The sequence below is a fragment of the Ostrinia nubilalis genome, chromosome 3, assembly GCF_963855985.1.
Source record: "Ostrinia nubilalis chromosome 3, ilOstNubi1.1, whole genome shotgun sequence".
Taxonomy (NCBI): Eukaryota; Metazoa; Arthropoda; class Insecta; order Lepidoptera; family Crambidae; genus Ostrinia; species Ostrinia nubilalis.
Genome location: NC_087090.1, coordinates 10014844 through 10042500, shown reverse-complemented (window position 1 = coordinate 10042500; position 27657 = coordinate 10014844). Strand labels below are relative to the sequence as shown.

At 34.7% G+C, this 27657-nt stretch overlaps 1 protein-coding gene across 1 annotated transcript; it reads left to right on the top strand.

The window, feature by feature from the left end:
- The first annotated feature begins 4825 nt into the window (after positions 1–4825).
- Positions 4826–26893, top strand: LOC135088160 (uncharacterized). Its single transcript, XM_063983047.1, has 14 exons — positions 4826–4929; positions 5512–5656; positions 9519–9678; positions 9986–10112; positions 10381–10512; positions 11053–11163; positions 11389–11491; positions 11780–11924; positions 15769–15935; positions 18930–19089; positions 19200–19371; positions 19667–19867; positions 20553–20658; positions 26164–26893. Exons 2-14 carry the CDS (start codon positions 5521–5523, stop codon positions 26313–26315), a joined length of 1872 nt encoding a protein of 623 aa, XP_063839117.1. The 5' UTR covers positions 4826–4929; positions 5512–5520; the 3' UTR covers positions 26316–26893.
- The last annotated feature ends 764 nt before the right edge of the window (positions 26894–27657 follow it).

Below are 27657 nucleotides of genomic sequence, written 5' to 3'. Positions count from 1 at the left end.
TAGGGGAGGCCATAGGGGGAGGCCATAGGGGGAGGCCATAGGGGGAGGCCTGTGTTCAGCAGTGGATGTCCTATGGCTGATATGATAATGATGATGAATTACAAAAATATTAATTTGTTTTCAGTGTCCGTTGACATAAGTGAGGACAGATTGTTTCTTTGATGTTTTATGACCACGTCACAAAGTAGCTATCAGATATGATTACCTATTACGAACCAAGAACAACGAATCGATGCGCATGCGTGGTTAACGATAGTACTCTGTACTTATTACTAAACAATGTTTGTTAATATGCCGGTTTTCCAATTATTACGGCATGTGCGTTACATTATCAAGATTCTCAAGCCCTGGTTAGTTTTTTAGCACAGAACATAGTAGAACATTCTGGCTTTAGAAATATGCTTTTATAGAGCAGATATATTATAAAATATGTTTATTACTTTGTAAAAGATGATAGTTTTCCCAGCATCTGCCAAAGCCAATATAGCCATTTCATGATGATCCATCGTTCTTATCTTGCTGGGAGCACGCGCTGAAAAACTTTCAGCTTTTATAAAATAACGAAGGTCTGATGTTTCCAGGCTCTTAGACCATTATGAAAGGCTTCAAGCACATTAAAGGTACGCGTATCATATTATTCCAAGTACTTTTGGAATACTCGTAACAAGTTATCTTACGAACCATGTCTTCAAATCTATTGTCCAAAACAAGTTTGTGTTGATCTAGGGTAGTATTTTGTCATGGGTTTCAATTTTATATAAAGGACATTGTCAGAAACCGCCTAAAAAACCGCCCAAAAACATTAACCCATCATAATTATTTTCTATTTTTTTTAATACATTAAGCACCCTTTCATTCTAATGGACACTTAAGCATTGAAAAATTAAATAAATAAGTCTTTTAACGTTTATTCTATAATACTATTACAACTTCCGGACGTTTTGGTGCGTGGCATGGTCTAAAACCTATCAAGTTCCATAATTTTTGCCGATAAAATCTGTACGAGGCATTACCGTACTTTATTGCTGGGAGTCCATGTATAGTGATGTTCCTGCGGCCATCATAGACAATAAAATATCGATTTTGAAAATAAAATAAATCGATTAAACTGCTTTGAAGACTAGATTTGCGTTAAAAGCTAAAAAGATATTGACAGTTTGACACTATTACAAGAAGATATCTAAAGTGTCCAACTGGTCGAAGGTCGTAAATAAAATAAAAATAATTAGGACCATAAACTGATATTCATGGTATCATAACTGTAAAAGTGTCAGAATCCGATGTTGAATCCAATGCCAGTTGAAGTGTGAGAAACATATATATATTTTTTTTATGTGACAGGAGGCAAATGAGCAGACGGATCACCTGATATCAACCTAGTATAGTTGCCAGTCTCTCATAATCTATGCCAATGAGGGTTTTCGCGATTGAAAAATCCGCCAGATGGCAATACGTAGACGTGAGGTCCAAATGCTGCATGATTGGTTATTTTTGACATGACATTGACAGATATCCACCAATCATGCAGCATTTGGACCTCGCGTCTACGTATTGCCATCTCGCGGATTTTTCAATCGCGAAAACCCTCATTCATAGCACATGTATAATAATAGACCAAATGAACTTTTATAGATTGTGAAAGAGAAGATAAAGATTTTATTATTTTATTAAAATCTTGCCACGAGGTAGTTTTTCAGTAGAAACCAGGATTGGATAATCGCTACAGGCAAGTATCAGAACATTTTATAAATATTTTTAATCGATTATATCCATGTGAATCGTTTTAATAAATTGTCATTTTACTTTTTCAATTAAAACTTTTTCAATCCCTAGTCTTGTCAAACTGTCATAATGTCAACAAATTATAAATGTCACGTCAGTTGACTCAATTTCAGTCTTCTGTGCGTTTATTGTATTTTTATTTCAATGAAATAGTGCTAAAGGGTTAGTACTAAAACTGAAAGCCTTTTTTCAGAAAGAAAACCAATGTGGTGCCCTTATTATTCATGCTGTTTGAAAGTTACAAGTCAGTGATACAGAGTTGCCGACATTATAACTCCGTAGTGATACCATACCAAAGAAGAAGTTTTCCTAAACACTTGTGTTGTTTTTATATGTGATCGAATAAAAAGGATTAATTCTACTGCTCAAATGGAATAACTTATCCCAAGAGACCGAATATAAAAAAAACCTCTCCATAGAAATTATCACCATCACGAGGATGTGAATTTTTTTGAGAATTTGATATTGGTCCTGTAAGAAAAGTAGTTGTATTTCAGTAGTAGAATCAACCCTTCTTGTTTCATCAGCAAGAGTAACTATAAAAACGCCCTGTAGGTAGGTATTATTAAGCTGAAGAGTTTGTTTAGTGTCAAAGACATATTATGATAATGAACATAAAAACTTAAATAAATATTTATGTTAATATTTTTTCTATTTATTTATTTTCCCAAAGCTTCACAGTGACAGCTGAAACAGCAATACTGTTAACAAAACAGTAAAACTAAACTTGGAAAAAACTGTTACAAATATGAGGGGTTTAATATTTTACAAATTAAAATAAAACCGCATGTTGCTTTACTTTCTCGTATAGGTAATAAATGTAATTAATGGCTAGATTATTAATGTTACTTTGTTACCCTCAATAGTGAGGAAATCTTATAAAATGGTAACCCTGATTTTTATTGTCATTCAAGTGCTCTTTCTTCGCATAGGCTTCTGTGATTTGGCCAAGGGCCACACACATTGCGATAACATTATGCGACATTGATTTGACAGCAGCGGAGTGAAGTCTTGCGACTATGCAAAATGATACCCTGTAATCGTAGCGCATACAGACATAGACGGGGCGGGGCACATAGCTCGTAGAGCTGATGGCCGCTGGGGCAGGAAAGTTCTTGAGTGGCGACCACGAGCCGAAAGACGTAGCGTGGGCAGGCCTCCCACTAGGTGGACCGACGATCTGGTGAAGGTCGCGGGAGGTGCCTGTATGCGAGCGGTGCAGGATCGGTCTTCGTGGAAATCCTTGGGGGAGGCCTTTGTCCAGCAGTGGACGTCTTTTCGGCTGAAACGAACGAACGAACGATACGTATTACCACTATTTACCAGACATTACTATTTATTGCATACTCGCCGGATTACACGTAGGAGCACGCGCGTAACAGCTTCGGCCTTGCATTATTATAAGATCTTGTTCCGCCCTTTTACGAACTTCCTCCGTGAGGATATCCCCGCCGAATTCTATGATGAACCTATCAAAAGTCATATTCTGCAATGTCAACCCACCACAAGGTGGACCGACGACCTGATAAAGGTAGCGGGAAGGCGCTGGATGCAGGCCGCTACCAACCGTGCGATGTGGTAGTCATTGGGGGAGGCCTATGTTCAGTAGTGGACGTCCTGTGGCTGAAATGATGATGATGATGAAGAAATGAATGAAAATGACAAATCTTCGAACGTGTATAATACCGTGCCAAAGTAATCATATAATTTTGGCACCTTAATAACTATTGCCGTTTTTGTTGTAAAGATCATGCAGCGCTACTTGCGGATATTATTGGAAAGAAAACTATGTGGGCTCTAGATCTGAAGCCGCTTTAACGAACACGAAGTGCTCATACAATGCGGCGTATTTTCTTCCAGTCTTTAGTCAGGACTTTAGTCGAATTAAAACCCCGGTTGAACGTGATATAGCCGCACTAGAATACGATGCTTTTTTGCATAATCGCAAGACTTCGTTCCGGTGTCGACCGAATGTTATCATGATGTATGTGGCCCAGGGGTTACCGTAGCCGCTAAGGTTTGAAACTTCTTGCTTAAAATATTGTAGTCTTTGGCATAGACTACGATGGTAGTCATGGAGATAGGAGTTTGTTATCTCGTGTCAGATGTAAATGGTGAAAAGAAAACTCATGATTCGTGGTATTTTTATGTAATATGTAGGTATTTTATAAAAGTGGAACCCCGAGTGATCTCCAAAACCCATTCTATTATTATATACGATTCGGCTTCGATATCTATAATACAATAGGAGTTTATTTCATGTGTCAGATGACAAGGGTGGAAACAACCTACGATTCATGTTGTTTATTTACGTGCAATATGTGGGCATATTGTAAAAGTGGAATGCCGAGTTGTATTTCTAAAACTTGTTCTATTATTTTATACTATTTGGCTGCGACTCGGCGTGACGACAATACAAAACATTTTTCGCGAATCGGTGTTCATACATTCACACAATAGGTACATTAGACGCCATGTTGTCATAAACGACATATTATAAAATCGCTGTGATTTAATATTCTTAATCATTAATTTTATGGCAAGTGTCCATCAGGAATCATTGTTCTTACACACAGAATCGTATTATTTCGCTTTCGGGTAGTAATATGTCAAAATTGTTGGTTCTTTAGGCGAACAATGTATGGAGAACGAACATTGTCCTTTCTTTGTAAACGACTAATGTTAGCAATAGTGTTAGTATCATCTGATCTGAAGTATCATCATTGTCATCATCATTTCAGCCAGAGGACGTCCACTGCTGAACATAGGATTTCCACTCCACATCGCCCGGTTGGTAGTGGCCTGCATCTAGCGCTTTCCTGCTACATTTATGAGGTCCTTAGTCCAGCTTGTGGGTGGACGTCACACTGTGTTTTCCGGTACGTGGCCTTCACTCCAGAACCTTACTGCTCCATCAGTCATCAGTCCAGTGTCGTTATAAGATTTTAAATTTTCACGTTCCATTTAAAATAGAGAAACACGTGTCTCAACGGGTCTATTTTAGTTCAATGTGAGTAGTAGGAAACATTTGTTGAAAGTATAAGTAAATTACAAGTAAATTGGCAGTTTTATACAGATAGGATGATAAGCGACACCCGACTTATGTTATCAGCCATTCAATACCGCGGCGACGGCACTGCAAGATAGGTGAGTCAATTGTGCTTCATTTAACCAATATTGAATCTACACCATTGATTCAGTTGTTTAAGCGATTGATTTAGAAAGTTTAACTACAAGTTGTTTTATACAGTGTAAATAATTTATTTTAAAAAGTTATCGCATATTGTTTTGTTATCAAGTTGTCGAAAGATACTTATTTATAAGGTATACTTACCTAATAGCCATTTCATTTGTTAAAACGATAAAAATTACAGCTAGGTATTCTTTTTGAATATGTCGCTCTCATGATACAGTAAATCCGTTTTGTTCGTTGATCACCTTTGTTGTCATTCGCCTTGCGTGACCTCCCGCTGAAGGGAAGTCGATTCGTAGCCTCGAATCTTTACATTTTTATGTTTTTCTATAAAAATCCCTTGGGACAAACTTGGCCTTTCTATAAAAATACCAATAAGTATTGGGTCTTATTGGCGGTCTAGATGTCGATTATGACTACTTAGGTTTTAAGGAAGGTAGCAGGACCTAGGTAGTAGGTAGCAATGTGATTTCTTTTACAAAAGTCTAAGAGCCAGGATCTCTTATATGGTATTAATAGATTTATTTGCAATATAGGATAAAGAAATGGTTCGGGAGCTCACCCCAGAGTTGGCGAAGCTAGCCAATGAAGAACTGAATGAGAACCCAAAGCAAATCAAGGATGATTTGCAGCATATTAAGGACTGGATCGCGAAGCAACCCCACCTGAGGGCAAGAACAGGTAATTTAATTAAAGTAAAGAATCAAAGTTTTCTGTTAAGAAAGTTCTCAAAATTTTCCACAATGATAAATAATGTAATATTATCTATACTAATATTATAAAGAGGTAAAGTTTGTGTGTTTGTATATTAATTTATTAAATTGTAAGGGGTAATCTCGGGAACTACTAAGCCGATTTTTAAAATTATTTCACCAATAGAAAGCCACATTATTGCGGAGTGTCATAGGTTATTTATATAAAAACCGGCCAAGTGCGAGTCGGACTCGCGCACCGAGGGTTCCGTACAAACCTGCAAGGTTTACAAAGTTCGTTCATTACGACAATCGAGTCATAACTATGTTTTTTTTTTCACGGGTTAAAGGCAATTAAATCTAAGTATTTGATATGAATTTCAACTTGATAGCTCTACGCGTTCATGAGGAAAAAAGTAATAAGTTTATATTTATTAAAAAATATATATTTTGTAATGTAACTAAAAATTTAAGGTTTTCGGAATTTTTCCTTTATGTGTGCTATAAAACGTTGCTTCATGCCAAATTTCAAGATTCTAGGTCGACTGGAAGTACCCTTTAGGTTTTGATTCCCTTGCGAGTACTTGCGAGTTTCAAAATATGCAGCTTAAATTGCTGTTTCTTTTGATTGCGTTGACATAGAAGTTTGATTTTGTTACAGCTTAAAGGTATTATAGACCTGAGTATTTGGTATGAATTTCAATTTAATACCTCTACGCGTTTATGAGGAAATGGGTAGTAAGTTTAAAATTATTAAAAAAAAATATATTATGTGATGTAACTAAAAATTTATGGTTTTCGTAATTTTTCCTTTATCTATGCTATAAGACGTTGCTTCGTACCAAATTTCAAGATTCTGAGTTCACGGGAAGCACCCTGTAGGTTTTGATTCCCTTGCAAGTGTCGAAAATTTGCGGCATAAACGGCTGTATCTTTTGATTGCGTTGGCTTAGAAGTTTGATTTTTTCACAGCTTCAAGGGACAGTAGACCTGAGTAATTGATATAAATTTCAGCTTCATACCTCCACGCGTTCCTGAGAAAAAGGGTCTTGACAGACGGACGGACGGACAACAAAGTGATCCTATAAGGGTTCCGTTTTTTCCTTTTGAGGTACGGAACCCTAAAAAACCGAAAAATTCCACGCGGGCGACGCCGCGGGCGGAAAGCTAGTTATGTAATAAGTAGGGATTAATTTAGAAGCAGGTGCAACATGTTTGTAGGTGTAGGTACATGCAAGTGTTACTTCATTGTCAAAAAATATCATTGTAAGATATTATCACAAGCACACCTTTACTTTTGGGTCAATTTCCCAAACACATTTTTTGAGCGGCGTAGCTGAAAATCATATGTTTTTTATGACATAGAACTTTGATTTTTTTTTACACGAAAATATACAGAGGTTCCATTTTGAGGACAACATTATTAATGAGTATTTTCTTTTACAAATTCGACAAAAAATAATTGAACTAAGCGTTTCTAATTTTGGTGCAGTGTCCACATCCTTAATTTCTTACAATATGTATTTTTTTAGCTGAAGATCAAAACAGAACTTAGGGAAAAAGTATATTTTTGGATTATACAATCTATCTATTATCTAAGATTACCAAATTAAGCAAGTTTCCCAAATAACTGTGATTAAGTCACGTCCTTAAGTTTTGTCCGCGAAAAATTTATGATTTTGGTGTCAATAATGAAATAGCTCGTCAGTTTCTTTAAAGATCAAACAGGATTTAAACACTCCCATCATTCGTTAGGTTTAGTACCGCCCCCGCGAGCAGTGACGGCAGACGGGTGCAAGACCTCTGCGTCTTCCCGCCAAAAACGTAAATGTGTTGTTTTTTTTTAAACGGACAACAATTCTGCAATTTTGGTGTCTTTTTGTATAAGATTTCTAAGCTATTCTTTTTAGTTGAATTCCTCGTATAATGTAAAGGAACTGTTTTCATACCATGTGTTAAAATGTTATTGTTATATTTAAAACAGATTTCATATAATTTAGCTTTTTCAACGAGAATCTAATTTTGGTGAGTCAATTTTGGTGTTTTTGGTGGTGCACCAAAGCATTTTTAACCGACTTAACTCCGTCAATTGTGAACCGATTTTCAAAATTCTTTTTTTGTTCTATAGGGTACACTTATGTGGTGGTTCCATTGTCACCAAGTCAGGATCTGATGATGGGATCCTAGGGAAATCGAGAGCAAACCTCAAATTTTGTAGGAATGCAATACGTTTTCTAAAGTTATTCAAGTAGTCATCATCTAATGTTGATGAGGTGATGATGGAAGGTAAAACTCCTTAACGCTTAGGAGTTGGAGGATAATTCTTTAATTATTTTAGGTAGGTATGTACATACAGTTGTATTATTTCAGGTATTTAAGATGAGCTGATGATGAAAGGTCAAACAACATAAGTCAGGAGTTAGATGATACTCAATACTCATTTGTTGATACATACATTGACACATGATACATTGATACTTTTTAGTTGCCGATATTTAAAGTAGGGAGCCTGTATTTTGCTAGGAAGATTATTTACACTTGGATTGTGATTAAGACTATAATTTTCCATTTTGTAATGGAAAATTATAGTCTTAATCACATTAAACATAGGTACTGTCCCTCTTCAGTGACAATAACAAGGACTAATCAACTAAAAAGCATGAAAAAAAAATAATTTAAACAAAAAAATTAAAACCGACGCCAACAATCACTTAAAAGTAGAAAATAAGTACGTCGTTATTTATTTATTAGGACAATATACCATGATTAATATTTTTGGAGTCGGTGCTGGTAAATTTAAAACCATTTCTTGAGCTTGGCACTAAGATATGACCGACTGACAGCATATTTTCTAATTTTGGTGCTTTAATATAAATTTTGGTGTTCTCTTAATTTTGGTGTAAGGAAAATCTAAAAAACTACTGGACAAAATTTAATGTCTTAATCATTTTAGAAACAGTATAAGTTTCCAATAAATTTGATCTATAATTAAAGAATAAAAATACACAAATAACAATTTCCACCAAAATTAGGCAAAAATATGCACTTGTTGAAATTCACCCTTTTATAAGATAAGGATTTCAATTAATCGGCTGACTCATATCAACCTGCAAAAGTTAGAAGACAGTACATAAAGCCCTGTGTCAGTGTTCCAAACAATGGACTTCCTCTTCCATCACGTACTTATTGGGAAGTCCTACTCCCACTTTTTACATTCGACATAAAGACGATCTAAAAATTTGCGGGATTTCTAACATAAACGTAAAGTATTAAACATCATTTTACTGCTAGATGTGATCCTCTATCTATTCATCCCAAACCACTTGCTAACTGCCCTACGCAATTTAGACATTAAAGAAAATAATTATGTGACTTTGCAAAAGGCTGCGATTCTCAACACCTGTCGTATCGTTAGAAAGTTCATGCAGGACGACGCCAACTCCGCTATCAATTCTGAAAACGTAACTCACTTGGCATGAGCCCGTGAGTTATGGTTAAAACCGAAGACCTTAGTAGACCTTAGTATTTAAGTATTTCACCTTGATTATTTCATCGATTAATCTTGCTGAAGAGTTTTCTACCTTGTGCTACTTAACGTCCGTATTCACAAACGCTGCTGCAAATCGAACGCACAGCGTTGAATAGAGCTCTAAATTGCTTTGTGTGTCACCCTGTGCGTCTACGCGTACTGTGAGACCTCATAGTAATGTTTGTGAATACGTAAGACGCGGGCTCCACTCTAGGATAATGTCATCGGTCATCAGTTCTACGATAGATTTGACCAGCCTATTGTCACTTCGATTTGCCTGCTGGGCTTGCTAATCATTTTATATCTTAAACCCTGATTTCAGATGACCAGTGGCTGGTGGGGTTGCTCCGAGGTTGTAAGTTCAGCTTAGAACGGCTGAAGAAAAAGTTGGATCTGTACTACACGTTGAAGACCACGGCTGCGGATATAACCTTGACGTTTAAACCGACAGAACAGGCGTTCTTGGACTTTCTGAGGGTTGGGTAAGATTATATTTTGTGGAATCTTTTTCGAAAATTGTAACGCCTTTGACTCGGAATAACTAATTTTCATGATGAATTGATTTCATGACTTGCCTAATGAGACGCGCTTGTCACTATACCGCCTTTAAATCATTCGGAAAAGCTTGGAACGGAAAAGTTTCAGTTTTTCGTTTATTGATTACAACTTTATTTTTCTTTTAATGTTTAAAAATTTCCGTTAAAAATTCCGCTTTAGGCGATTAGATTTTTTCCAGTTATTTATAACTTGGTTAAAATAAATTAATTACTTATATTTTTAATATTTCAGAACAGTTATTGTATTACCTAAAGCCAAAACCCTTCACCCCCGAGTTATCCTCATAAGGCCCGGCGCATACGACCCGTCCATTAATACGGTTTCAGAGCTAATGTGCATATTATATTATTTAGTTCAGGTAAGAGTTTTTCCAAGCAATACATGTCTAAACAATAACAGCCCAAAACTAATGAACCAGTTCGTCATTATTTACCGCATAGTTAATGATTTGAAGATAAAAACGAATTTTTGAGATTCAACGAGCAGTTGCAAAAACCACGGCCACTTAGTTATGAATCAAAGTAAAAAAGTGTTTAAAAAAGTTTCAACCACGAAGATTTTATACATTTCTGGCGTCATTAGTAGATTTCTGATATAAAAATTATGTGTCCCGAATGTTATTTCAGATTGTTGTCGTAGAAGACGATGTCGCCACAGTGATGGGAACGAAGATAGTGGTGGACTACGAAGGTGTTACTATGTCCCACTTAACACAAGCTAATCCGAGCACGCTCAAGAAAATGATTGCTGTCAGCCAGGTATAATGTAATTTTGTCTTGAGAAAAATAAAAAGTATTTTTTTAAACCAGTGGCAGCTTACTTCTAAAGTATACCACCTCACCTTTACAAAAATTATTATTCTATCAAGACGTTATAGGTACTAAATTTATTATCGAATTTATCCGTTCTTCTGTATGGTGCTATGCTATGGACAAAAGAATACGCAGTACTTATAAGTGCGTTAATTGTTATTAGTATAGTTGTTGCAATTCACGAATGCCAGTGAGCTTTAAAGTACATGTGTGGTGGCTCGCCACTGTTCGCTTTCAAAAGTTTTGATAGACATTACACTATGTGAACTATACTATGTCTATTTTTTGTACTTTGGAATTAGGTTTGGTACTTAATAATGGTATTCTACAGGCACCACATCATATTTATAGTTAGAGCAGAATATAGGTAATACGGTAGTAAATAAAATTAATTGTTTTTATTTGTTATCCTCTTCCTGAATAACTGTGTTAAATAATAGAATCTGTGTGACAGAAGCCAGTCTAATTTAGATTTATTTATTACAGGATTCTATGCCACTACGTTTAAAGGGAAGTCATCATATGCGATTGCCGAGTGGAATAGAAGTCATATTTACACTTATTTCTGGATTACTAAATGAAAAAGCAAAGCAGAGGGTAAGGTTTAACTTTCAGTTTCAGAATACAATTTTGAATTATCTTACTTAGTACCTAACAAAAGAAAGAAATATACAAAAGAGACGGTACAATTTAGGCGGTCTTACCGCTATGAAGCAATCTCATCTCTTAGAATAAGAAAAAAGAAAGGCGGTGATCGATCTATGATAGCCTACATTATAAAATAAAAATGATAGGTACCTAACTTATTTTTTTTGTTTTCAGCTTAAAATTCACAGAAGTACTAGTGAATTATTAGATTTTCTTCCAAAAGAAATTATTCCAGCAGAGTATGGGGGTGATGGTGGCACCTTCAAGGAAATGATAGGTTTGTAATTCTTTAATCCCTAATTAACTTACTCGTACTAATCGACGATTTGGGACGACATATGTATGTATATATGGGTTTATCGTCAAATATCGATAAAATGTGTCGTTAAGATTATATCTTAAGGCTCGACCAAACCAACGAGTGCAGTCCGCGTGCGCGATGGCGATCAGTAGAAATCAGTAGGATCGCCATCGTCATCGCGCACGCTGGCTACACGCGTTGGTTTCCACCTTTAGCCCTGCTGGTCACATGCGTGTCCTATACACATTGTTTTATCATCCGCAGAATACTGGGCAGGTAAAATAGTTGAATACAAGGAATGGATGCAAGAGGAGCAGCTGTTAGGCACAGACGAATCTAAACGGCCCAAGCAGTCTGGCTACAACAGCACTGACGTCGATGGCTCCTTCAGGCAGTTGGAGATAGATTAGTCACTCAGAATAATAAGACTTAATAGCAGAAAAACCTTTTGGTGTGGTGGATGTCAGAGGCGCCGGAGATTTACGTATTTTAAGCTATAAACACTAAAGCCTGTCACAGACTTAGCTATAATATATTATGTATATTAATATTTTTATAGCTAGGCATATTACTATACATTTTCTATATACTAATTTTCGAGTGACCACACACTCAGCTATAAATATATTTCTGTGACTATATAGTGTGCTATAAAAATATTAATATTTATGTGTGACGGGCTTAAGCCATCTTTAATTTAGTTGTCATAGGGTTGCTATGACAATTAAAGATGATATATTTTCCCTTAAATAACCTAGGCAAAAATAATATTAAATGCATTAGTTATTGTGTTCACAGATAATTATTGAAATATAACTATAAATTATTTAAGTTCTTTTGTCATAATTTTATTTTAATTTAATTGGTGGACATGATAGTCTGAAATAAATGCATTTAAATTTATTTTAATTTTGTAATTTTTAGGGTTCTGTAGTCCTGATAAGGAACCCTTTTTGGGACAATAAAATAATACTTTATAAGATAATGCACAGGTACCTAATACAGAATGGTTTGCTTAACGTAATTTATGTGCTAAATTAAAACTTAATTAATTAATAAATTAGTCCTTCGCAAAAACAGAGATAGTTATCTAATTATAAATGTGTAATCAGGAAAATGAGTTTTCTTTGAACAAACAAGATAAAAAGAGGCATTGACCCCGGTAAGACACAGTGTTTCTTTGTTTTAACAGTAACCATTAGTAGCAAGCAAGTTATAAATTATAAATAACTTTAAAATCGTATTGTCTAAGGCGGGAATCGAACCCACGACCTTTCGCTTGCCGGGCGACTTCTCTTCCATCTGAGGTACTTAGACACTGGATGATGTTTATAATTTACAATTTACTTTGAGATGCAATTCTTAACGCTAAAAATTTAATAAGCAAGCTAGTTGTTGTAAAATGCATGTCTATCTATCGTTGTCGTTGAACAACGTCGCATATCTCCATCCGCCAAAATCAGTTTTTGGGTAGCTCTTTTATATATATGTTACGGTCAAAGTGATAAATGTGAAAATTATGAATAATCGCCGGTTATTATGAATAATTACCGCATGATTTGGTTAATGTGATTAATATGAGGTCATTTATGTGTGTATAAAACTAAATAGGCGGCTTAGGGGTGGCCCAAGGGCCACCCCCGCCGCACCTTAACCTATTTTTCACTTTAAATCAAAACATTATGTTATAGGCATCATGGAAAAGTAATATTATGCAAGAAACATTCCAAACTCATTATGCTAAATTATATTAATATATGATATCAAAACGTTCAAAAGTTTGGCTGTACACGAGCACGTACACAAGATGTTGTTCTCTTTTATGAAATTTGTTACCTACTAAGGTTGAATTATTAAATAATCACTGTTAAATGTGATTAATTTATCACTTTTACCGCGACTGTCGGTAATTATTCATAATAACCGGTTATTATTAATAATTTTCAATTTATCACATTAACCGTAACATATACATAACATTATGTTTAATTTTCAAAATTCATAAACATATATCGAAGCTAAAGAATCAAACGCCGACGGATGCGATTATTCAAGCAGTACAGAGACGTGTTCCTTTTATGAACCTTAAAGTCGATCCGTCTTTGTTCGACGACGACGACGCAATGTACGCATTGGCGTATCTAGGGTAATTTAGGATTAGTTGTAGATAAATATTTTTCATTGGTTTTGTTGAACCTCATTAATATTATTTTTATCTAACAAAAGTTCATTATGTTGGTAGTTGCCACCACCAGGTAACAGGTTAAGACATCTATGTAGTAACCACAGTAGATACTTAGCAATAGAATTTGTTATTTGTGAACTAAAGGGGGTTACCGATGAGGTATCGTCCCTTCAAGTAAGTTGTGCAGTAAGATAAACCAAGGTAAACACGATTGCAAGTGTTATCAGTGCGTGATAACAACAGTTTAGATAAGCGGTAAAATCGATGGTCACCGACAATGTTACCGCACGACCACAGTTCAGAAACATTGTATGAATGTGTACTTTTTTCACAACTATACTAGACAGACACCAATGATTACATTTAGAAAAAAAATTACAATGAAAAAAATACTAGTTTTTCCAGCGGATTTCTCCTGAAAATCTTGATTGTGTATGAAATAACTAGAAATAAATGACTTTATATAATTTATCGGACTATTCTTTTGATATTTTTGTTGTAATGAGTAGATGATGATTCATTAAATGTACGTAAATTATAGTCACAAAAATTCTTGATCCGAGTGGGTTCGATCACCGTCGCAGGCTCGACTATTTAATTGTGGTGAACCCGGCAAATATTCTTAAAAAAAATGGTAATATTTAAAACATATTAAACTAATAAGTACATCTATGATTTCTGTATTAAATAAACTAGTCTTAATATATATTTGACTGTTAACTGAACCGTAATCTTCTCAGTCTAGTCTCGAGCAATTAAATAGAAATTAATGTTTTAGTTGATATCACATTAGCAATAAAGGCGTTATTACCTTGCCGGCCTGTAGCTGTATTAGCGATAACACGGTAAGGTATATTCAATGTCATTCGCAAACGGCAATTAGTACTAGGTTCGGTTGGAGCGAGCAAGGTCGTTGTCTGACTTACATCGAACGTTTTGCATCTCCAAAGAGAATGTGAAACTTCAAAACAGTGATTATTTGAAGAATAAATCATAATATTGAGTTTATGACGTAGTGGTTAAAACGGTAAGTTAACAGTTTTTCATTTTTTTTCTTATAACAAAAAGCACATAAACAAAACTATGCCTTTGTGACTGGTAAGCATTTTTAACGCTCATATTTTTAGGTTACTGCTTAGAAAATTATACTACTTACACCAAAAAAATTTCCAAGATTGCGGAAAATCTAGTAATTAAATAATTATTTAGTCATAGCTAATGGTGATACCAAAAAACTTTAAAAAGTTACTTATTATACTATAGCAAAACAGTTTTCACGAATAAAACTTTCATAATAAGTAGGTACTTATTCGTAAATCGAGATGCTTAATTAACTCATTGGTGGCCAGTAAAAGTTAAGAATTACTTCACAAATGACACTACTTATTCACATACATTGCCTATGGAAGTAGTGTCAATGTAAAACCAGTAAAAACTATGACGTCTGTAGACGTTCTGTCGTATCATTCTTCACTACCTGAACGCCCGTGGAAGTTACTGTCCATCAATGTGTTAACAATTTCCGAGACTGATTTGCAGATGCTGCTCTTCGGCCATTTTACTGATTTAATTAAGTCTAACGTAAAATAGAGTTAATAAGTACCTATGTATGATTAAGTAGCTGATCATTTTTCCTGAGCTGAGTGCTGCCTTATCAATTTCAAACCATACTAATATCAGTTATCGTATAGGTAGTCACGATATTTTCACCTTGTATTTATTGATAAATCCCACGAAAAGTAACATAAAATAAAAATTGACTAATAAAGTTGATAAGTAGTTAAAGTAAAATCATAAAACGCACAATAAAATATATTTAGGTGATACCAAAGAATACCTATTAAGCATTAACTGTCAAGTGTATTTTTTTAAGGTAAACACAACATGCATTAGTTACCTATTATATTAATTAATAAGAGCCTTGTTTGCTGTTTGTAACATACGAGTACAAAGGTATATGACCCGTTATTTAATTTTTTGGAGAATTTTCTTATTGTTCCTATACCTACGTAGAATCAATAAATTCTTTAAGTTTGATACACCACCATTAGGTCACCCTGTATATTAGTTCCAGATATACTATTACCATGGCGATCTCGATTCGGCCGCTACCAGCTGCTCTTCTCAAAAAAGCACAAGAGGATATCAATGAGGACCCGAAGAGAGTGGACTCCGACATCCAAGCCCTCAAGACCTGGCTGGGCCAACAACCACACCTTCATTCTGTACAGCCATGTAAGTAAAGAAAAGAAGTAGTGGAGTAACACATCAATTTAGGACATCACGTCTTGAGGGACACAAAAAAAGAGAAAAAAAATTGCTAGCACATAAACTATTTTCCCATTAATTCAACTCGAGAATAAGTTACACTATCATAATATAGGTATGTATATTAATTCAGCCAGTAGGCACGTGTCTTGGAAAATGCGGCTACCACAACATTTTCAGTTTTTGAAACACATAAACCTATCTTTGACAACATGTATATCCGCACCCAATATAAACTTAAATTGTAGCCAAATTAGATTTATTAAAATGTTATAAAGATATTCTAAAAACTATTTCGAAAATCTTTAAAATCTAATTTTTGATCAGGCTTTCAGGATTTTTTCAGGATTGCAAACTTGGGTTTTTAATTATTGCGCGTTTGCAATATTTGCCTGTTGAGACTATTAGGAAAGATTCGGCAACAAATTGTTTAAAAGTTTATGGAAATGAATGATTTTTGTTAGTTGTTTCATTCTAACTAATGTCTTGGAACACAGCGACGAATCATGACCGAAAAGTAGAAAATATACTTCTTATTTCTATTTCGATGTATTTACTTAAGAATTTCTTAAGTGCTATTGTAGTTAATTTAAATTATGAAATATTTAACATTAAATTTGAATAAATTGTCACTAAATACAAAAATGCTTGGTTACTTATGTAACTGTTTCTTAAGCTGTCAATTATCTAACTGATTTATTATATCAGGTGCCACCTAACTACACTCGACATCAAATAAATCGCACCTCCCGCGACAAGCACTTTCAAACGAATGCATCCCCACTTTCCACCAATATTGGCACCATTTAAAAGCCTAGTTCTAAACTTCATTTCATTAAAGAAAAGGTTTTTACCCCAAAAATGTGTCTTTAGAAGGATCCAGAGTCACTTCTTTAAAAAATAGGTAGTTACGCTTGAGCCAACTTTTATGGGTATGAAACTGTTAAATTGGGATTAATCGCTATCCACCTGTTAAGGAGGACACGTGAGATCATTATTTGGTTTTATAATCATAAAAATTGGTCTAGTTGATCCCAGAGGCGAGCCCAAAGTGAGGTCTTTTTTCAAGTCACATTTATGGTATATGTTAATCATTTATTTATAAATTAAATGTGTTATTCTTTAAGGATATTTATCGGGCTTTCAAATAACACCAATATTGTTGGGGCACTAAGATTGTGTCAGAAGAAAATCTTTAAAGTTCGCGTCGCGGAAGGTGCGGTTTATTTGATGTTGAGTATATAACACAATAACCTACTTAGGGGTTATAGGGACTTCCCTTTCTGTGTATGTAACTAATCTTGGAATAATATCCATGACTAATTAAATTAATCTTTTATGATATGTAGTCATGGACCTATAAAAAAAGGCGGACGGAACTCGCGCTACAACAAAACTGTGACGCAAAATTTTGGCGTTTGTCTATTGTGTGAGTGAATTTAGGGATGCCATGTTAGCCAAAACATTTTACCCATTTATTTTAAGAAAAACATAGATCGGCAGATGTTACTTGGAAATGTAGACAGAATTATTCCGTGCCATTTTAAAAGGATGAAAGGTGAATGCGTTGAGGTAGGCGCGAAATTTTCAATGTTCAAATTTTCTTACATTGTTTGCAAGTCAGTGTGTCAGGGTATGTACATAATGTTGATTAAAAATGATTCACGCAGTTACAAATTACGAATCTTGTGTACATTATAATCATAATCTTATGCATCATCAATATATTATTATTATCTCTGATAGATTTTTTTTAACATACAACCTGACACTGACTTGCAATCAATGTAAGAAAATTTGAATTTTGCAGTTCCACATTTTTGGGAAGGATAAAATTTGCCTATGAAAATATATCCCACTAAAACACAATTATTATGATAAATTATTTTATTTCAATAGTATGCGTAATAAATAATTAAAAAGTCCTAAAATTATTATTAATTTCCCATATTTCGGGTAATTTTCCCACGTAAATAACTGAGAACACTGGTCTTTGACGTATTATTTTTTCGAGTGAATGACGTTTGATTTCAATTAATTTCAATATTTTAATGTCGGGAAATAAGTGATTGGATTATTATTTTGCCTGTGAAATGTGATTCCTTAATTTTTGTTTGTTCGAACAGAACGGTTTTTACACAATTTCATCACACAAGACACATGTCGTATTCGTGTTGTTTTTTCGCTGCTTAAATGTGTCAACTGTGTGAAGTTTGCACTCGAAGTGGTGTATCAGGGTGTGAATGTGTGCGTGCCGGCCTGTACGTACAGGCAAGCTGGTGTATCCTAATGTCACAGTATTTTGTTGATGAGAATCCGTCCGACTTTTTTTATAGGTCCATGTATGTAGTAATGATAAAAAAATTGTCATACATAGATAGAAAGGGTGTAAAGGTTATTATAGGAAAATTTTAATAGGTACCTACATTATACCTACTTTCGTTTCAGCCAAATGACGTCCACTGCTGGACAAAGGCCTCCCCCAAGGTTTTCCATACCTACTACCTATTTCTAATGTAATTGTGGATTTTCCTCCCGGAAAATTTTCGATTTACCTTATTATTATAGTGCTCTTGTACAAAAGAACTAAACTCTGCTAACCATTCACTATGTTATGTTCATTTGAATTATGTAGGTTAAATGAGATTTAAATGTTGGGAAAAATAATAAAATTAAATGAATTCAATATATTTTATGTTATTTTTATTGAACAATGTCTAATTTAGTGTCACCTTTTGGTTCTTTGGTGAATCATATCACATTTGAAAGCAGAAGTCCATAGGTGCTACAGCAAGTGATTGCAACGATTTAAACGTAGTCTCACGTTTCCTTCACAGATGGAGCTGTTTTGTAATAGTACGAAAATTTCTCTTTCAATAAAATGCGTGAAATAGAACCACTTGCATGTTATGGTGGTTGCAAAGTATAATTTGACTAAAAAAACTATTTTTTTAATTCCAGCGGATCAATGGATAGTTGCATTTCTACGTGGAAGTAAATTCAGTTTAGAAAGGAGTAAAGAAAAAATGGACATGTATTATACACTGAAAACCATTGTTCCTGAATTTTTCGCCAACAGAGATCCCTTAGATCCAAGAATTCAAGAAATATTACAATTAGGGTAAGTGACGAGTTTATTTCACGATTTTTTTAAAAATAAAATCATGCAGCTGAATCATTTACTGTATTTTTGGTGTGTTGTTCGTTACATAGGTGGATTTCTTGTTTCAGGACTTTTTTGCCGTTAAAGAAATGTAAGGAAGAAGACTCTTCAAGAATAAACATAGTAAGGCTAGGTCTCTTCAACCCTTCTAAGTTTCATCTGTCGGACGTGCTCAAGGTCTCGTTCATGATAACCGAGATCTTGTTCCTGGAAGATGACAATTTCACTGTGGCTGGTGAGGTATACATATTTTTATGCTTTACATGTTTATTTTTAAACTCTATGTTGTTGAATTATACTACAAAATTGCTCGTTGACAAATTATTTCTATAATCAGCAATTCTAGGCAACAGATAATGTCGAAGTAAGAAATGTAATTCATGAAACGAGCGATTCCTAATAGCTGAATCTTTTCGACAACTGACGAGATTGCTATGTTCAATTGATCTAACATTTTGTCATATTCAAAATTACCTTTATCTCAAAATAATTTCTTTCCAAACTTCGAAACTAAGACTGTTCTGTTCTATTTTAGGAGGTGATAGTAGATATGAAAGGTGTTGGTGTGAGCGTGCTGAGTCAGTGGACACCAGCCTTAGCCAAGAAAGCGGTGTCTACCTTCGAGAAGGCACTGCCAGTGAGGGTCCGCGCCAACCACATCTTGAATACGCCGACTGGTTTTGAAGCAGCATATAACATCTTCAGGACTTTTCTTGGCGAAAAGTTAAAAAAGAGGGTGGGTTGTAGTATACATAAGAACTCAGCAGCTAGACTTATTGATGGTCGACTACAAAACTGTTCAGTCTCCGAGACAAAGTGACATTGGTGGCAGAATATCTATAGTTCAATTAGATACTCAATAAACAAGTGTAATGCAGAATAAACATTTTTGGTGACCAATGGTTTACCCTATCTAACATATTATTAATTATGGATAGTCTATCGATATGCCGCACTAAAGTGTATTAATTCACATTAATTAAAACCTGTAATTATGTTAATTTGGCACCTGTCAATAAGAACAAGCTATTTAATGCCGTAGGCAGGCACCGGCCCAATTACTATGGCCGGGTGGTAAGAAAGGCTGATTGATTATGAAATCGTGTCATTTCTTGAAAATACGTAATCACCTGCTATAAAACAACTTTTACCTTGGGATAATGGGATCGATTATGGCACAAAAACCACTATGTTTACAGTTAAAGTACCTAGATTAATTTTACATGAAAAAGGAGAGCAGTCTTTGGTTCAAAATTGCTTACAACGTAAAAGTTGAATTTGAATTGAATTTGAATTCAGTACCTAGCTTTATCGTCGTCATAATGTATTGTGTTATTATTATAGTTTGTAACTGTAGAAGGACAATTTTGTCAGTGTCATAGTTAAAACAATTTATTTATTTGTATTATTTTACTTTTCAGATTCTAGTTCACAACCAGAACTACGAAGCCATGTACAAAACTATTCCAAAGTCGATTCTTCCAGTAGAATATGGCGGAGAAGATGGCTCTGTTGTGGAACTAACAGGTAAATAATGGTTTTAACGTAATATTTAGCTATTTAGCAAGCTTTTTTCTTATCGCTAACTTTTTGTAATTAAAAAGCAATTAAATCCTACGTGTTACATTTTATTTAACAGTATTTTTTTCATTTTCAATCTTATTTTATGGTATGATTTTCATGAAACTTCAAGATGATCTCTCTAAGACAGGTTTAATAAAAGCTTACTAAGGTTCACTTTTTAGATAAGGTTATTTAAAACAGCACTACGTATTTACTATTCCTACCAAGTAGACTTTATTAATTAATGACATTAATGATTAATGTAAGTGAAGGCGAATACAATTAAAATTAACTAAAATGTCTCATTAGTCACTAGTAATGTTTTCAAACGTAACGTCGTCGTTTGTGAGTAGTTGCACCAGGAAATACTGTTATTGTAATATTAGTAGTTTTAGAAAATTGAACTTGTTATGTAACATGAAACGATTACCGAGTTGTGTGTGAAAATTTCACTTTTGACAGACAACTTGTCACGACTTTAGTGATTTTGGTACAGTTATTTAGGTCTAGCGTTTAACAAAAAAGGGCAAAAAAAGAATGAGACATGTATAGGCTCCTTAAGAGCATTTGACGATTTGCAAGAACTAATTTAATTAGTCTAAACAAATAAAGATAATTTTGATTTTGATTTTGATTTTAACTCAGTCAATACCTGAGGTATGGAAGCGTAATGGTGGGGTGACATTGACATAATAATTATGACGTGACAGAGCACATAAATATGAAGGAGATCTAAAGCCTCGCTGACGTTTGACGTTACAAAACAACCTCCAGTGCTGCTCCCTCAGGCACTTTTGTAGTTCGGTTCTTAAATGTATCTCTCTTGGTTGGATCCTGGGTTCGATTTCCAGATGACGCTAATATGTTCGATATAATATAATATGTTACGTGGGTTTGATCTTAGTTTTAGAATATTGAAATGATTTTTCAATATCATTGCCTGAATCGAATTAAATAACGACCATTATGAAGGCTTCGATTAAGAAGAAGTTGTTGGGTAGATCGAATTTTAACGTAGTTTCTTTACCGTGTGGCTTTTTCATCATCTCTCATAATAAATTGTTAATTAACGAGAAAGTTATTAGGTCTGGATTTCGCAATGTAACTTTTGTCTTTAGCTCGGATAACAAAAGGATCATTTGGTTATGGCCTTAGTCACTGTGATTATAATTCACTTCTAACAATGAAAATTACTAACTAATAAATGACCTGCTATTATGGGTGCCTAATAATTTGATTCGTAAGTAGGTGCTCATAGCACATAAGTGAAGTAGCCAGTTCATTAATGTAATTACGCGATTTGTGCCATTTTATCATTACTCTGCTGTCATTCTTGACTTTCTATTAACGAGTATTTAATAGGTATGTTTTACAAGTGGTGCTTATGGCAGCTACTAAAAATAGTAAAAAAAAAAAAAAAGTCAAAATTTCTTTATTTGTTTAGACTAATAAATAGTTCTTACAAATCGTCATTTTGCTCTTAAGGAGCCTCTACATGTCTCATAATCTTTTTACCCTACCAGCGCTTCGAGACCAACATTTGGCAAGTGCTGAGAAGAAGCGCCGCAACAAACTCAGTCACCACTGTCTGCCGGTTAATATAAATAAATAGAAATAGCAGTAGTAGGTACATTCGATTCAGGAGCAGTTCACTGAATTTACCATGCATTCTTGTATAGTGTATCTTATAAGAATGGGTATACAAAATTGCGTGGCATGTTAAACAAGGTAGTGGCGTGCTAATATCTAGACTTACAGATTACATACCCAAATACTAGTAGAAATGACTCGCATACATAAGTTGGAATAACTTGGATTGACCAGTCCCCGAAAGCAGCGCCTGTTCACAGACATGACGAGTGAACCAGCCATCGCTTCACTCGACCATATTAGAGGGAATGTAACGACCCGCCTCACTACGCCACCACCCCAGAGACATTTTAGTGAGAATGACAATACCAAGTTATCTCTTAGAGAAAAAAAAAACCAATAATAAAGCTAAGTAACAGTCCAGATTGAGAAGCATGACACTATAACATTTTAGAAAATTAGATTAGTTTATACATTACTTTTCATAGCACGATTTTAATTCTTTTTAGTGCGAGCATGAGAGGACCATAATCCTACTCCCAGGATGACTTATCATTAAGAAAATCTCGAGTTGTATAATAGGCTTTTTTAAGCATGTGATCTTTAACTATACCTTTAAATTTATTGTACGGTAGCTCTTTATATTTATCAGGGACTTTGTTATAAAAATGGATACCTTGTCCCATAAAGGTGGCAAACACTTTATTAAGTCTAAAAGCGGGTATAGCCAATTTATTTTTATTTCTAGTATTGATTTGGTGAATATCACTTTTCTTTTTGAATTCATTAATATTTTGTTGAATAAATAGAATACAGTTTAAGATGTATTGTGAAGCGGCCGTGAGAATGCCAATTTCTTTAAACAATTCTCTAAGGGACGCTCTTGATTTCATTTTATACAAGTATCTTATGGCACGTTTTTGCAGAATAAATATTGTTTCAAAATCTGCAGCTTTGCCCCATAGCATGATTCCATATGACATTAGGCTATGAAAGTAGCTAAAGTAGACTAAGCGAGCTGTTGAAACATCGGTTAATGACCGTATCCTTTTTATTGCAAAAGCCGCTGAGCTGAGCTTTCCCGCCAGAGTTTCTATATGGGGGCCCCACTGGAGTTTTGAATCCAGGGTAATTCCCAGAAATACAGTAGATTCTACCAGATCGATTGCATTATTATTAAGTTCTATTTGGGTACTAACTGTTTTTACGTTAGGCAAAGAGAATTTTATACATTTTGTTTTCTTTGCATTCAGTTGTAGATTATTTGTAGTGAACCAACTTAAAACTCTTGTTAGTGCATTATTTACATTGTCAAAGTTATTTTTACTTCTATCAATATTAAAAATCAAAGATGTGTCATCAGCAAATAACACGATTTCGCAAGAGTCTTTAACAAAATATGGTAGATCATTAATGTATATAAGAAACAAGAATGGACCCAGAATGGACCCCTGCGGAACTCCCATTTTCACAGGTGACCCAGAAGACAAAACACCATTTATGTCGACTTTTTGAACTCTAAAGTTTAAATAGGATTGTATTAAATCCAAAGCCGAGTCCTTTACCCCATAATAGTGCAGTTTGCGAATTAGCGTTTGATGTTCTACGCAGTCAAAAGCTTTTGAGAGATCACAGAAGACCCCTAGTGCATTTTGAGAATTTTCCCAAGCCTCGAAGATATGTTTAAGTAGTGCAACCCCGGCATCGGTGGTGGAACGACCCTTGGTAAAACCATATTGTTCACTATGAAATAGTTTATTAGAGCCAAAGTGAATCATAAGTTGCTCCTGTATGATTTTTTCAAAAATCTTGCTCAAAGCGGGCAAGATAGAAATGGGTCTATAATTGCCAGGGTCGGTTTTGCTACCAGACTTAAATAATGGCATTAGTCTACTGTGTTTCATGAGGTCGGGGAAGATTCCCTTCTCTATGCAATTATTGAATATTATCGCTAACTGTGGGGAAATTATATCAATAATGTGTTTGACTATCTTGACAGAGATGCCCCAGATATCAGTTGTACTCTTTACATTTAAAAGATTAAAAGTTTTAGTGATATCTAATGGAGTAATATGTTTAAAAGAGAAGTGCGAGTCACAGGGTGTCACGTGGGTTTTCAATATTTCTTCAGCCTCGGAGGGAGATGACTTTAAGTTGGCAGTTGTTGCTGAAGCTATATTAACAAAAAATTTGTTAAAAGCTTCTGCTACATCTTTATCTGCAGATATCAAATTATCGTGAACTTTGAGAGAAAAGTCATTATCTCTTGGTTTTAGTTTACCAGTCTCTCGGTTGATAACATTCCAAGTTTCTTTTATTTTATTACTGGCGTTTCCTATCTTGTCCCGAATATAAAAAGACTTAGCCATGAAGCAAACTTTCTTAAAAATTTTTGAATACTTTTTCACATGCTCAAGAAAAGATATACTATTATTATACTTTTTCATGCCATAAAGCTCATATAACGTATTTCGACTTTTGTATATTCCCTTAGTAGCCCAGTCACTAAACTTAGATTTGGTATTTGGTTTTAATGGCTTTACAGTAAAAACTTTGTCATGTTCGGTTTTAATACATTCGAAAAGGTTATTGTAAAGAGCATCTGGGTCTCCCTGCACGTACGGCACTAAATGCAATTTATTTCCAAGATTATTCTTAAAACGTTCTAGACGACTAATGGTTACAGGTCTACATACGGCATTTTTGTTACTTGTATTATTAGAATTATTAAAAATAAATTCTACTTTAATACCACAGTGATCTGACGTAAGATTGTGTATGACAGCTTTTTTGTCAGGGACACAGCTAGAGAAAATATTATCTAGACAAGTAGCTGTGGTTTCCGTAATTCTAGTTGGCTCCTTAAATTGACTAAACAAATTAAATGACTTAAAAAGGGAAAGTAGTCTTACAGAATATGATGATGAGCTATCTAGTAAATTGACGTTAAAATCTCCACAAACTAAGACCTTTTTGTTGCTGTTACAAGTTTTATTAAGAGCATCCTCAATAGCCGCTTCAAAAATACCAAAGTCCCCAGAAGGGGGTCTATACACACATACAATGATGTAACTCTCAAGCTCGTGTTAGAAAGAGAGAGAGACCATATGTGTTGTACAGTCGACAGTAGATCAGAATCTACATTTTTGTAACACAATAGCATATTACAACTAAGAATAAAATGCAACAGTGTTTAGTTTGGTTTGCTGTTATTTGTACAGTCAGCGTCAAATTTAATACCAATAAAGTTCGCAACACGTTTGTCAAATCACAACCTGTGTTGTCAACTTTTTAGCCACTTTTAGTGTCATGAACTATTTGACGCTGACTGACATATGAATCCTTAGAGAGTAAAGGCAGATGCCTACTTTATTATTTATGTTTTTTGAAATGGCAAAATATAGGCAGCCATAGAAACAATTATAAATAAATCTATAAATCTTTGGACAATTTCACACAGCGCCAGCTAGCCCCAAAGTAAGCAACTTAATGCTTGTGTTATGGGTGCTAGCTTAACGGATATACTACTTATATACTTTTTTTTTTAATACATAAATATTATACATAGTCACACCCAGACCCGTCACAGAAATTAAAATTCATCATTTCAATTTCTGCCCGGCCGGGAATCGAACCCGGGACCTCTCGGCATAGTAGTCCGTTCTGAACCACTACACCAAACGGCCGACAAATTGTATCAATTTTATTTTTTACTTTATTTTCTATGTATAATTCATACCTTGCTCTTACTAGTTTATTTACAAAATTCACTTTACATAGATCTCAATCAAAGTCTAAAATTAAATTCAAGTATTAGTAGGTATAATTGAATGAAAATTTTTACTGACTTAACTTTAAATTCGACTTTTCCTTTTACAGAATACTGGAAAGCCAAAGTTGAGAGTTACCGAGACTGGTTCTTGAAAGAAGAAAGCACTCGTTCGGACGAGTCCAAAAGACCCGGCACTCCGAAGACCTCATCGGCCCTCTTTGGGGTCGAGGGCTCCTTCAGGAAACTTGAAGTCGATTGAGGCTACATTATAAATTACTTAGAACAATGTAAAGCTGGATTTATATTTGTCTAACATGTTGTGTCGTGGTGTGTTATGACGCATCAGAACGGAATCAATTTTATGCATATGCGACACGTCAGAAACCACCACGACATGACACTAAATTCTAGTCACTAGTCTAGTGTATGAAACCGATTTCTTTCTGATGCATCATGTCATGACATAACACGTCAGACAAATAAAAAAAAATCTGTCTTAATATTAAATTATGTATGAATAATTTGTTTTTATTTTTATCTACCTGTGCGAAGCCCAGGAGTGCCAGGAGGGTCCTGGCACTCCTGGGCTTCGCACAATGTATGCATAAATAATGTGTATTTTTTATCCTACTGATTTCTATTGATTGCTATCGTCCATCGCCATCGCGCACACGGGCTGCACGCATCGGTTAGGTAGAACCTTTGTACATTTTAAACCTTTTTCTTGATGAAAACTGCTTTAAAATCCGTTGAGTAATATGTAAAAGATCTAAACAATTTATTAGGTATGTCAAAATTCACATGTGAAATATTTTTGATTAAAATTTTATAAATGGAGTGAATAGATGTTTCAATTTATTTTCCTTTGCTTCAACTATACTTAAGGGACACATAGGTATACCATTTAATACAGCTGGGACTTTAAATTTGTGATTACACAATATGGACTACTTGATTAGATTCGTATTAATTGCTAATACATACATAAAATATAATAATAAGAATGGTGCTAAATTATGTTCATTAAACTCTCTATCTAATGCAAAACATTATTTTGATGGTCCTGTAGGCTTCTACGAAGTCGAAGGTGGCTGGGTCCCAGAGTATAAAAACTACGATAAGTGAAAAGTTGTTTTATAGATGTAATAATATGGGTATATTCAGAAAGTAATATAAGCTTACATTGTATTTTTTGGGAAAAAACCACTGCTTTTCGTATCTAGATAAAGAAAATTCGGAATAGTGGTCAGATTTCTATTCAGTGTCAAACTTTCTGACCTTACGAGCTTTTGGATGGCAGTCTGCTGTCATAAAACGGTAGTGTGTACCATAAGACACTACCTACGAGTAAGTAACACACGACGTACAATTATCGAAAGCAATGGGTGCAATTGCATTCTTTAAAAAATATGTTTGAGAATTTGATTTCGCATTCAAGGTGTTGCAGAACCAGTAACAAAAAATATACTTTACACTCAACGATTCTGCAGAGCGAAATCTCGAGAGAAAAACTCTTCCCGCGACCTTTACCAGATCGTCGGTCCACCTAGTAGGAGGCCTGCCCACACTACGTCTTCCAGTTATAACAATATTATACGTAT

Coding starts and splice junctions, on each gene's coding strand:
- LOC135088160 (XM_063983047.1), top strand. CDS start 5,521: ATGGTTCGGGAGCTCACCCCAGAGTTGGCGAAGCTAGCCAATGAAGAA. Junction 19,868..20,552: donor GCGAAAAGTTAAAAAAGAGG/GTGGGTTGTAGT, acceptor TTTACTTTTCAG/ATTCTAGTTCACAACCAGAA. Junction 20,659..26,163: donor CTCTGTTGTGGAACTAACAG/GTAAATAATGGT, acceptor TTCCTTTTACAG/AATACTGGAAAGCCAAAGTT.